The 13,799-nt window shown below is 48.3% G+C and overlaps 1 protein-coding gene across 2 annotated transcripts in view; it reads left to right on the top strand.

Moving 5' to 3' along the window:
• LOC140393265 (VPS10 domain-containing receptor SorCS1-like) overlaps positions 1-13,799 on the top strand; it is a 1,354,213-nt gene that overhangs the window by 390,064 nt on the left and 950,350 nt on the right. For both annotated transcript variants that reach the window (XM_072479549.1, XM_072479548.1), the window contains exon 2: positions 9,572-9,639. In XM_072479549.1, coding sequence (XP_072335650.1) covers positions 9,572-9,639 — 68 coding nt within the window. The remainder of the gene's footprint in view (positions 1-9,571; positions 9,640-13,799) is intronic.

Raw genomic sequence — 13,799 nt, 5'->3', positions numbered from 1 at the left:
CCACAACAGACATTGGACTTAGTTTAAAAAGCCTTACCTTTACAGGAGCAGCCCTTTGGATTTCGGCGGCAGCGGTGTGCAGGGGCCTTCTGGGAGGTGAGTACTTAGTTTAAAAAGCCTTACCTTTACAGGAGCAGCCCTTTGGATTTCGGCGGCAGCGGTGCGCAGGGGCCTTCTGGGAGGTGAGTACTTAGTTTAAAAAGCCTTACCTTTACAGGAGCAGCCCTTTGGATTTCGGCGGCAGCGGTGCGCAGGGGCCTTCTGGGAGGTGAGTACTTAGTTTAAAAAGCCTTACCTTTACAGGAGCAGCCCTTTGGATTTCAGCGGCAGCGGTGCGCAGGGGCCTTCTGGGAGGTGAGTACTTAGTTTAAAAAGCCTTACCTTTACAGGAGCAGCCCTTTGGATTTTGGCGGCAGCGGTGCGCAGGGGCCTTCTGGGAGGTGAGTACTTAGTTTAAAAAAAACCCTTACCTGGTCCAGTGTCTGTTATTCTTTTCTGTTTATTTTTTTTTTAAATATAAGGCGGGAACCGGAAGTTCGACGCGCGGACTGCTGGGAAGGCCCCCCCCTCCCAACCAATAAATTCTGGTGGAGAGGAAACCCGAGACACTACACGTGTAGTGTCTCCCACCCATCCTCCTCCTCTAACCTAATAATAAGACCCATTGGTGTGAGGTAAGTACCATATATTATTATTATATTATTAGCATTGTGCAGGTCAAGGTTCGGAGGTGGAGGAGCAGTCTCTGTCAGGGAGAGAACCTAAGAACATCTAAGACACTCAGAAGGTAAGAAGGTAAGAAAGTGATTTTTACTCATTTTTTACTTTTATACCTTTTTCAAATTGTGTGTGTCGGGGGGAAACTGAAGTGACATCACAGAAAAGCTGTGGCCTGAGTGGCTGGTTGGGATTCTACACTAAATTAAAAATTGAGCATTGGTAACAAATCAAACATAATCACTTATTTAAAAATTAGAGAATAAAACTATATTTAGCTTTCGCATTTCTATTAGAAATGTCGTGCTAGGAAACGGATAGTAAACAGTAACTTTGAAATTTAAAATTAAAAAAAAAAAAAAATAAAAATAATTTTAATTTTAATTAATTGACGCACTGTCAGTTAGAGGGGTGCTGTGCTCTGACTGTGAGATGTGGCAGGTCCGGGAGGCTTCCAGCGTCCCGGATGGCTTCATCTGCAGAAAGTGCACCCGACTGGAGCTCCTCACAGACCGCATGGTTCGGTTGGAGCAGCAATTGGATGCACTTAGGAGCATGCAGGTGGCGGAAAGCGTCATTGATTGCAGTTATGTAAATGTGGTCACACCCAAGGTGCAGGCAGAGAAATGGGTGACCACCAGAAAGGGCAGGCAGTCAGTGCAGGAAGCCCCTGTGGTTGTCCCCCTCTCGAACAGATATACCCCTTTGGATACTGTCGGGGGGGGATAGCCTATCAGGGGAAAACAGCAGCAGCCAGAGCAGTGGCACCACGGCTGGCTCTGATGTTCAGAAGGGAGGGTCAAAGCGCAGAAGAGTAATAGTAATAGGGGACTCTATAGTCAGGGGCACAGATAGGCGCTTCTGTGGACGTGAAAGAGACTCCAGGATGGTATGTTGCCTCCCTGGTGCCAGGGTCCAGGATGTCTCCGAACGGGTAGAGGGCATCCTGAAGGGGGAGGGCAAACAGGCAGATGTCGTTGTACATATTGGTACTAACGACATAGGCAGGAAGGGGCATGAGGTCCTGCAGCAGGAGTTCAGGGAGCTAGGCAGAAAGTTAAAAGACAGGACCTCGAGGGTTGTAATCTCGGGATTACTCCCTGTGCCACGTGCCAGTGAGGCTAGAAATAGGAAGATAGAGCAGCTAAACACGTGGCTAAACAGCTGGTGTAGGAGGGAGTGTTTCCATTATCTGGACCACTGGGAGCTCTTCCGGGGCAGGTGTGACGTGTATAAGAAGGACGGGTTGCATCTAAACCGGAGAGGCATAAATATCCTGGCCGCGAGGTTTGCTAGTGTCACACGGGAGGGTTTAAACTAGTATGGCAGGGGGGTGGGCAAGGGAGCAATAGGTCAGGAGGTGAGAGCATTGAGGGAGAACTAGGGAATAGAGCCAGTATGGCTCTGAGGCAGAGCAGATAGGGAGAAGTTGCTGAACACAGCGGGTCTGGTGGCCTGAAGTGCATATGTTTTACTGCAAGAAGTATTATGGGTAAGGCAGATGAACTTAGAGCTTGGATTAGTACTTGGAACTATGATGTTGTTGCCATTACAGAGATCTGGTTGAGGGAAGGGCAGGATTGGCAGCTAAACGTTCCAGGATTTAGATGTTTCAGACGAGATAGAGGGGGATGTAAAAGGGGAGGCGGAGTTGCGCTACTGGTTCGGGAGAATATCACAGCTGTAATGCGAGAGGACACCTCAGAGGGCAGTGAGGCTATATGGGTAGAGATCAGGAATAAGAAGGGTGCAGTCACAATGTTGGGGTTATACTACAGGCCTCCCAACAGCCAACGGGAGATAGAGGAGCAGATAGGTAGACAGATTTTGGAAAAGAGTAAAAACAGGGTTGTGGTGATGGGAGACTTCAACTTCCCCAATATTGACTGGGACTCACTTAGTGCCAGGGGCTTAGATGGGGCGGAGTTTGTAAGGAGCATCCAGGAGGGCTTCTTAAAACAATATGTAGACAGTCCAACTAGGGAAGGGGCGGTACTGGACCTGGTATTGGGGAATGAGCCCGACCAGGTGGTAGATGTTTCAGTAGGGGAGCATTTCGGTAACAGTGACCACAATTCAGTAAGTTTTAAAGTACTGGTGGACAAGGATAGGAGTGGTCCTAGGATGAATGTGCTAGATTGGGGGAAGGCTAATTATAACAATATTAGGCGGGAACTGAAGAACATAGATTGGGGGCGGATGTTTGAGGGCAAATCAACATCTGACATGTGGGAGGCTTTCAAGTGGCAGTTGAAAGGAATACAGGACCGGCATGTTCCTGTGAGGAAGAAGGATAAATACGGCAATTTTCGGGAACCTTGGATGACGAGTGATATTGTAGGCCTCGTCAAAAAGAAAAAGGAGGCATTTGTCAGGGCTAAAAGGCTGGGAACAGACGAAGCCTGCGTGGAATATAAGGAAAGTAGGAAGGAACTTAAGCAAGGAGTCAGGAGGGCTAGAAGGGGTCACGAAAAGTCATTGGCAAATAGGGTTAAGGAAAATCCCAAGGCTTTTTACACGTACGTAAAAAGCAAGAGGGTAGCCAGGGAAAGGGTTGGCCCACTGAAGGATAGGCAAGGGAATCTATGTGTGGAGCCAGAGGAAATGGGCGAGGTACTAAATGAATACTTTGCATCGGTATTCACCAAAGAGAAGGAATTGGTAGATGTTGAGTCTGGAGAAGGGGGTGTAGATAGCCTGGGTCACATTGTGATCCAAAAAGACGAGGTGTTGGGTGTCTTAAAAAATATTAAGGTAGATAAGTCCCCAGGGCCTGATGGGATCTACCCCAGAATATTGAAGGAGGCTGGAGAGGAAATTGCTGAGGCCTTGACAGAAATCTTTGGATCCTCGCTGTCTTCAGGGGATGTCCCGGAGGACTGGAGAATAGCCAATGTTGTTCCTCTGTTTAAGAAGGGTAGCAAGGATAATCCCGGGAACTACAGGTCGGTGAGCCTTACTTCAGTGGTAGGGAAATTACTGGAGAGAATTCTTCGAGACAGGATCTACTTCCATTTGGAAGCAAATGGACGTATTAGTGAGAAGCAGCACGGTTTTGTGAAGGGGAGGTCGTGTCTCACTAACTTGATAGAGTTTTTCGAGGAGGTCACTAAGATGATTGATGCAGGCAGGGCAGTGGATGTTGTCTATATGGACTTCAGTAAGGCCTTTGACAAGGTCCCTCATGGTAGACTAGTACAAAAGGTGAAGTCACACGGGAGCAGGGGTGAGCTGGCAAGGTGGATACAGAACTGGCTAGGCCATAGAAGGCAGAAGGTAGCAATGGAAGGATGCTTTTCTCATTGGAGGGCTGTGACCAGTGGTGTTCCACAGGGATCAGTGCTGGGACCTTTGCTCTTTGTAGTATATATAAATGATTTGGAGGAAAATGTAACTGGTCTGATTAGTAAGTTTGCAGACGACACAAAGGTTGGTGGAATTGCGGATAGCGATGAGGACTGTCGGAGGATACAGCAGGATTTAGATTGTTTGGAGACTTGGGCGGAGAGATGGCAGATGGAGTTTAATCCGGACAAATGTGAGGTAATGCATTTTGGAAGGTCTAACGCAGGTAGGGAATATACAGTGAATGGTAGAACCCTCAAGAGTATTGAAAGTCAAAGAGATCTAGGAGTACAGGTCCACAGGTCATTGAAAGGGGCAAAACAGGTAGAGAAGGTAGTCAAGAAGGCATACGGCATGCTTGCCTTCATTGGCCGGGGCATTGAGCATAAGAATTGGGAAGTCATGTTGCAGCTATATAGAACCTTAGTTAGGCCACACTTGGAGTATAGTGTTCAATTCTGGTCGCCACACTACCAGAAGGATGTGGAGGCTTTAGAGAGGGTGCAGAAGAGATTTACCAGAATGTTGCCTGGTATGGAGGGCATTAGCTATGAGGAGCGGTTGAATAAACTCGGTTTGTTCTCACTGGAACGAAGGAGGTTGAGGGGAGACCTGATAGAGGTATACAAAATTATGAGGGGCATAGACAGAGTGGATAGTCAGAGGCTTTTCCCCAGGGTAGAGGGGTCAATTACTAGGGGGCATAGGTTTAAGGTGAGAGGGGCAAGGTTTAGAGTAGATGTACGAGGCAAGTTTTTTACGCAGAGGGTAGTGGGTGCCTGGAACTTGCTACCGGAGGAGGTGGTGGAATCAGGGACGATAGGGACATTTAAGGGGCATCTTGACAAATACATGAATAGGATGGGAATAGAAGGATACGGACCCAGGAAGAGTAGAAGATTGTAGTTTAGTCGGGCAGCATGGTCGGCGCGGGCTTGGAGGGCCGAAGGGCCTGTTCCTGTGCTGTACATTTCTTTGTTCTTTGTTGGGGCTGGAATCGAACCCGGATCCTCAGTGCCGTAGGCAGCAGTGCTATCCACTGTACCACCATGCTGCCCTGTGTTGGGAAGGTATTTTTGACAGTGATCCTTTCAGGAATATTATAACCAGGAGTAAAGCATTTAGCCCTTTGGGCCATCCACTGATGGCATGGCTCATGACTCTGGTTCACACCCCATGTGGGCAGCACACATATTATGCACAGAAGGAGTCATAACCCCCATGAGGGCCATTGTCGATCGCCCCGTGGGACTCATGGAGTACGAGCTTCCCAGGCAGCGAGTGAAGGCCATCCAACTGGAGCTCGTTAAAGATCTAAACATAAAAGCCGGCCCAAGCAGGGCCCGGAGTTGTTGGTTGTCCCAACAGGGACTGAATTGGGAGAGAGTTGCTGCAGTGGGCAGAGCATTGTACATATTTCAATAATTCCTTGTTCCACTGCCTCAATGAAGGAATGTGACAGAACCGTGAGCTGAAACCATGCCCTTGCTGCCCACATCACTCCAGAGGGGCCTGGCAGCACTTAGCAGAGTGGCAGGAATCATGCTGGTCCACTGCTTGCTGCACAACCTCATCAGCTTGAGGACACAGCCCCTGCCTCCAACTCTCCAGCAGCAGGAGGAGAAACAGGGGCAGAAACCGACAAAGTCCGTTTCTCCCAGAGAATGATTTTTCCGGCTGTAATACAGAGAAGGTAAAAACAGCAAATAGGAATATGGGACCGAGCAGCTTTTTCCCTATTGGAAATTCAACTGCAATTCCCAACCACCAACAAACCAACCTTCCCTCTATCATTGACCTTCACAGTGTCCACTTGATCATAATGCAAAAATACAAACCAACACAAAATATGCATTCCAAGCCTAATTTGTAAACCATGCTCTTTGGCATACAAATATCACCTAATCATCCCTTTGCGTTGCCTTAATGTCTGTTTTCAAGTGTGCTTCTTACTATCCCAATGCTTCTACTCAATGCTTGCCTAGGGGTTGCCACATTGCTGGTGGGGGGCTGCTGAATTTCAGTGATTGAGACAACCTCGAGCAGCTCCAGTAAGCTCTGCTTCGGACCGTGCCATCTCTGCATGGGCAGCAGCAGCCGTCTGGGCTGGCTGACCGGCAGCATCAAGGGCACTGGCAGAGTGGCAGTGGTGAGAGCACGGACGCTGTCATCTAGAGGCTGCATCAAGTTAATTCTCCACGGAGCCACAGGGCAATGCCTCTGAAATCTTTGTAATCTGCCAGCGGACAGGTTGCTGGACGTCCTGCCAGTCCCCTTGAGCACTGGTATCTACGGCTACAATGGCTGCTGCCTGAGCTTCCATTGCAGCCCTCGGGCTTCTGTTCGAGAAGTTGAGAGAGCAGCCATCAGGCGGTGGGTGCCTCATGGTTAAGTGTGCAAGTGTGCTAATTGAGCTGGCCATCACATTCACACTGCAAACAAGGAGCTCCACAGAAAGCTGTGTGCCAAGTTGGTGCCAGACCCCTGCATGTTTGACAGTGACAGCAGGCTATCTGGGAGGAACTCATAAACCAGCAAAATGCTCACCTAAGCTGAAACAGTGCGAGAACTTGATCTCTGGTGAGCTGGCAACTACACTATCCTTGCCCCACCTCCACTGCTTATTCCCCAATGTTTCACCACATGCAGATCTGTGCCAGTATGTGAGCTGGTGGCTGCGAGCGTGAAAGCGAATGACAGTGTTCTTCTTCATTCCTGCCTTCCTGCTCTTCCAACCATTGTAGTTTGGATATCTTCAGGGAATGCCTGCAGTGCCGAAGGAGGCCATTCGGCCCATTGAGTCTGTACTGATCCTCTGAAAGAGCACCCTACATCGTCCCACTCCCCGCTCTATTCCCGTAACCCTACCTAACCCACACATCTTTGGACTGGTGGGGGGGAAACCGGAGCACCCGGAGGAAACCCACACAGACACGAGGAGAATGTGCAGACTCCACACAGACAACCGAGGCTGGAATTGAATCTGTGTCCCTGGTGCTGTGATGCAGCAGTGCTAACCACTGTGCCACCATGCTGTCATTGTAGTTCTTGGATAGCTGAAGGGAGACAGACAGAAGATAGGGTAGGAATGGTGGTGGGGGGCAGGGGCGGGGGTGGGATGGGGGGGGGAGGGGGGGGGAATAGCAAGGCATGCATGCATACGACATTTGAAAATATGTAGAATGGGGCAGCACGGTGGCGCAGTGTGTTAGCCCTGCAGCCTCACGGCACCGAGATCCGAGGTTTAATCCCAGCTCTGGGTCACTGGCCGTGTGGAGTTTGTACATTCTCCCCGTGTTTGCGTGGGTTTCGCCCCCACAACCCAAAGATGTGCAAGCTAGGTGGATTGGCCACGCTAAATTGCCCCTTAATTGGAAAGAAATGAATTGGCTACTATCGATTTAAAAAAAAAGAAGAAAATATGTGGAATGAGGGTGAAGTGGGGTACGAGTAGCGGGATTAAGAATGAGGATACTGTCCTCTTTGGCTGTTTCAGCCGAGTCGGTGGTCACGTCCTCACCGAGGGCCACTCCAATGATGCCAACCAACGTCTCATGGGGAGGGTTTGGTAGTGGTGAGGATGTGCAGCCATGCCTGTCCCCTACAGGTAACTGAGTGCGCTGCAATCTTTTTGCATGACTGTCAAGGGTGAATAGCTGAGATTGTGTCCAAACCAGGAGATGCGGTTCGATGTGGGCTTGCAGGAGATTATACATTGTCACAGTAACTTGCATCTTGCAAAAGAATATAGGGCATTAGAGACACATAAAGGGAAAAGGTACTTTCCATTAAATATTTGTCTCGAAAAGACTGTCTGTAAGACTGTCACATACTGATTTGGACTGATACTCCAGTGCTGTCCTGCGCTGTCAGTGCTGTCCTGTGCTGTCAATGAGATGTTAAGCCAAGACCTTCTCAGGTGTAGGGATAAAGGAGCATTAAAATTAATATCCGTGTCTTTCGGTTGAGATACTGAACTCATGTTCCATCCAATCATTTCTGTGTTCGGAGTGAATGTCAGAAGATCCAATGTCACTATTCAAAATTCAAGGAGCATCCCAAACAACCAACCCTGCAAAAGAAAACAGATGAATGGCCATTTCTCTATCTGGTGACTGTCTTTGGCTGCAGTTGCCTACTTAAAAGATTATTTACCACCTCACAGCATCCTACAGCCAATGAAATACTTTTGAAATGTAGCCACTATCGTAATGTATAAAATTCAGCAGCTAATGTGTGCACAGCAAGCACCCACAAGCGGCAATCCTGATTGAATCATTTGTTGCGGAGATGTTGGTTGAGGGGTCAATATTGGCCAGGATACAGGAGGCAACTCCCCAACTCTTCATTGAGATACAGCCATGCGATCTCTTGCTTCCACCTGAGAGAATGGATTGAGCCTTGATTCTAACATCTCACCTGAAATATCTCTGACTATGCAGCGTTCCCTCAGTCAGCCTAGAGTTTTGTGCTCACTTCTCTGTGGGACTTGAACCCAGAGGGTGGAGAGCTGCCAACTGAACAATGGTTAACACAGTGAGAGTAATGGCATTCGAAAGTCATTGGTTGGATGAAATGTTTTGACACATATAAACGCAAGTAATTAATTGTTAGAAAATGTTGACCAATGTCGGGGCGACGGTGGCGTAGTGGTATTGTCACTGGACTATCAATCCAGATTGGCAGGCTCTGGGGTCCCAGGTTCGAATCTCACCATGGCAGATGGTGAAATTTGAATTCAATATATAAAACAAAGCTGGAATTAAAAGTCTAATGTTGACAGTTAAACCATTGTCGATTGTCGTAAAAAAAAAAATCCGGTTCACTAATGTCCTTCATGGAAGGAAATCCGCCGTCCCCCCTTACCCGGTCTGGCCTACATGTGACTCCAGACCCACGCAGCGATGTGGCTGGCTGACTCTTAACTGCCCCCCCACTGAAATGGCCGAGCAAACCACTCAGTTCAAGGGCAATTAGGGATGGCCAACAGGGCCCCTTAGTGTTGGGTGGGGTTACTGGGTTATGGGGATAGGGTGGCGGTGTTGGGTAGGGTGCTCTTTCCAAGAGTTGGTGCAGATTTGATGGGCCAAATGGCCTCCTTCTGCACTGTAAATTCTATGATAATCTATAATTCTATGATGTGCAGGTTAGGTGAATTGGCCACGCTAAATTCCCCCTGATTTGGAAAAAAACAAATAATTGGGTACTCTAAGTTTTGGAAAAAAAAGAATACCGTGACACCCAAAATCGACGACACTCGTACTAGTTGGGAATCCAATAAACTTAATGATATTCTGAGAATATAATCAGCATCGACAGTGAGGATACTTTCGAAAGCAATTCTACAATGGTGCTGATGAATGTTATGAATTGCTAGCCTTGTTAGGATTAATTTGTCCACCCCCATGTTCTTCGCACTTACCGATAAGTTATCCAATGAGTCATTCAGGTTGCATTACAGTGTCACGGGTCAGTGTCTGAAATCTAATTCCAGTCTTGTCTCTTTCAGGTGATTCTAATCCTTACAAAGTTGTACGACTACAATCTTGGGAGTGTCACAGAAAGCTCACTATGGAGGTAAGTGGATACGAAAGGGCAAGGCGCTGAATTCAGCAGAGAGCGAGCACTCAATCTGGTGTGAAATATTAAGGAGACAGAGACAGTTTGTGGTTACCCTGAAGCATTAAGGGCAGCAACTTCTCATGTTTCTCAATTGCAAGTAGTGTCTCAGAGCTGAATTAATGAGAATCTAATAGCGCACGTATTAAAACTGTGAAACACAGTGATAGACCACCCATAAAATGTATCGATATGAAGACCGTTCAGGATGATGGCTTACAGCAGGAATTATGTTTTGCAAAAGTTTTTTGTTGAAAAAAATAATTAGTATTACTGACAAGGCAGGTGATTAGGCACAGTGTTGTGTGACACAGATTTCTATCGACCCTGTGTGTAGGGTGATGTGTGACCCAACCATTGGAGTCCCCACCAAACACCAGAAGGAAAGATGTTGATATCTGACTGAAAACTTCTAATTTTCTGCAACTGGTGCCACATGACGGACAAGTACCAACTACAGTGGACCAATTTCCAGTTCATGGACCGTTCAACACTTGGTACATAGTATTCTATGTGACAGGGCTAAACCTGCACTTGTAACAGAAGGATCGAATGTACAGGTCATATGTAATATTATTGTAACGCTGATATTGGGTTTTGAATTCCATTTCACTTCTTTCTTTTGCAACATAATGGGTGGTGATAGTTTTGTTATTACAATATTGTTAATATTGTAACACTGAGGTCTGGAAGATGGACCCCCTACAGGACACCAAATCTGGAAGGTCCAGCTGCAGATGCTTCCCTGACCCACTGCTGCGGTGTTCCGGGGGGGGCAAGGTTGCGGGTGGCACGGTGGCACAGTGGTTAGCACTGCTGCCTCACAGCGCTGGCAGCCGGGTTCAATTCTCGCCTTTGGCGACTGTGTGGAGTTTGCACTTTCTCCCCGTTTCCTCCGGCTGCTCTGGTTTCCTCCCAAAGTCCAAAGATGTGCAGGTTGAGGGGCGGCACGGTGGCACAGTGGTTAGCACTGGGACTGCGGCGCTGAGGACCCCGATTCGAATTCTGGCCCTGGGTCACCGTCCGTGTGGAGCTTGCACATTCTCCCCGTGTCTGCATGGATTTCACCCCCACAGCCCAAAGATATGCAGGTTAGGTAGATTGGCCACGTTAAATTGCCCCTGAATTGATAACAAATAATTGGGAACTCTAAATTTATTTAAATAAAAGAAAAAAAAGATGTGCAGGTTGGGTGGATTGGCCATGTTAATTGTCACTTAGTGTCCAGAGATGTTCAGGTTAGGTGGGGTTAGGGTGGGGGAGTGAGGCTAGGTAAGGTGTTCTTTCGGAGGGTCGTTGCAGACTCGATGGGCTGAATGGCTTCCTTCTGCACTATAGCCCCGGGTATTGCTCAGATGAGCCTCGACATCTCCACAACACATTGTTCCGAACGTGTTTCATGCTGGCGGGTTCCCCCCCTGGAAACACGTAGAATCTGGCATGGTTGGGGTGGGGGGGGGTGGTGGTCAGGCCTTCATCTGCATCCAATTAACAGGATGCAAATGGGTTCACACTTGCCTCTGGTAGGTTTCTCAACCCAGCGGAAGATCCTGCTGCAAATTCACTCTGGTGTGAATCCGGGGCGGCATTCTCCGAGCCTCCATGCTGAAATCGCGATCGGCGCGGAGGCTGAATCCGGCGCGACGCCGCTCCCGCGATTCTCCGGTCCCCGGAGAATCGCCGCGAACCGCGCGCAAGCGGTCTACGTGGGGCGGGTAGGGGGCCATTGACAGAGGCCCCCGCTGCGATTCTCCAAGTGTAACTGACCGAGTTTCCGATAGCGTGGGTCTCTCATGGTCCCATCCGTCGGGACCTCGGCGTGGCGGCTGCGGACTCAGCCCGCAGCCGCCCTGGTGGGGGGAGACGGGGGGATCCTTCACCGGGGATGGGGGGGGCCTCACTGACGGCCAGGCTATCGATCGGGGGCCATCGATCCGCGGGAGCGCGCGGTCTCGGGGGGGGGGCCTATCTTGGTGGTGCCGGTCCGCGGTGTGGGTCTGCCATGTCGCGTGGGGCAGCCGACACACGCCGCCGCCGTGTGCATGCGCGGACCACCGACCGGAAGTGCGGGGCTCCGTATCGGCAGCCAGAGCTGCAAGGAGTACTCCGGGGCCCTGCAAGCCCCCTGCAGGTCGGAGAATCACTCTGGACTTTCTTCAGGAAAGTCCAGAGTGATTCGCCTGCGTTTTCACGCTGGAGTGGGGACATAGCCCCATTATTGGAGAATCCAGCCCCCGATTTCTGGCCCTCCTGCCATGTTCTCTCACCATTCCCGCCATCGAGAGCTCGGGAGAATACTACCAATGAATTTAATAATGAATATTAAACTGTACTCCAAGTCACAATTGTATTTCTTTATATCAGCATTTCCTAAGTTTGGTTAAAAGATGAAAATTAATTAAAACTTGATTGAACATTCACATAAAATTAATTGCCTGGCGAATCTGTAACGGTAAATCACAGCGGTATTTCAGGTGGATCATTTGAAGTGTCTGTACACTAACATCATTAACAGTCAATTCTGCGCTCCGCTAATAAAAACAACAGTTTAAATATGAATCTTCAGCTGATTGCTCTAGTCTCTGTTCTGAGTATTGTCTACTTTACAGTTGCTGGATTATGTTGTACGGAAAGTCCAAGGACTGTTGTGACCAGGATGGGAGTTTGACAACACCCCCCCCCCCCCGACTCCACAGAGTGCACCTTTAATTTAAAAGTTTGATTCACTGATCAAAGTGGCTAATCGTTTACCTTCACTACTGCTACCCAACACAAAAGAGACTTTAATGAGACTTATAATTATCAGCACTGCAAGGGTTAATGAAGTGTCGAGAGTAGCCACTAGAGGGAGCTACAGTTACGACTATATAAGGCAATGATGCTAAGCCTTGTGGGAGAGCATGGAAGAGTGTGCAGGAGTTAACTAGTGAGAGTCAGAAGTACAGATAGTGTAAGTGAGAGCAGATCATAGTTTAAACCAGTAGTTAGATTAGCTGTAGATGAGTGTAGTTTAGATGTTATGAATCAACTGTGTATTCTTGAGGAGGACATGTCAAATCCAAGTTAGTAGTGTTAATAAATTTATAGCTTTTTTAAAGTTAAAGCTATTTTGTTCTCTTTGTGAACACAACGCCAACCACCCTGAAATAAGCAAAACAAAGAACATCACATTTAACACCAGGCTTCTTTCAATAAACAACAACTTAATAGTTTGTCAAATGGAAAGGCAAAGATTATTAACATACACTATGAAATAAGAAAGCACACACACGCAAAAAGAAAAGATGGAGGATTCCTTGAAATGGTGTCTGGGTTATATGGTTGTTGTCTGAGACAATCAATGACTCTTGCACTGCATTTCAGGTGGGCTCAGGAAACACTTGCAGGTACTCAATCCCAGCAATAGAGCAACTCAGGAGCAGCTCATACTCCCCTCCGGCTGTGGACAGGGCCTGGGCTTCAAAAAGGCTGCTGTCTCCTTTTCACACAAAGTTGGTCCTCCTTCTTCTCAAAGCAAAAACCCAAACCAGCTTCTAAAGTCGGTTTTCCAGGCATGTTTTTTTTTTCAGAGCCAGGTAACCCCACAGTCTGCCAGGATCAAGAGGTTTCCAGCTTCTTTAACACTGCTCAATTACCTTTTTTTGCAAAAGGAATTTTTTTTTCTCCCGGGAATAGAAATCAGAGTTTTGGCATTAGCCCCTTTCAGAAAGAGTGGGTGGAATTTTCTCATTTATTTTCCCAAGTGCTGCCTCAGGCAGGAAAATTGGAGTGCCACTCGCTGGCAGCCTTGCTGGCTTTTCCCGCACAAATTTTAACCTCTTTGGGGGAAAAGAAAATCCTGGAGGCGGATCCCATGGTGCCGCACTGGCGGAACGGGTTCTGCATGAGATCGGGACACCGTTTTTACACAGAGACACAATCTTGAAAAGTTAAAATTAAAACAAATCCTCTCTACGCACATGCCCCACCCCCTACCTCCCGAGGGAACTCTCCCCAAGACATGGGGACCCCCCCCTGACACGGGAAATCCCCCCACTCACAGACATCCCTAACTGAAGCCCCACCTCCCTCCCTGGCACTGCTCCTTCACATTGCTCCCGGGCAGGGGAGAGTGCCAA

The sequence above is a fragment of the Scyliorhinus torazame genome, chromosome 16, assembly GCF_047496885.1.
Source record: "Scyliorhinus torazame isolate Kashiwa2021f chromosome 16, sScyTor2.1, whole genome shotgun sequence".
NCBI lineage: Eukaryota > Metazoa > Chordata > Chondrichthyes > Carcharhiniformes > Scyliorhinidae > Scyliorhinus > Scyliorhinus torazame.
Note: the sequence above shows the minus strand (reverse complement) of the source record. Positions and strands in the feature narration are given on the sequence as shown.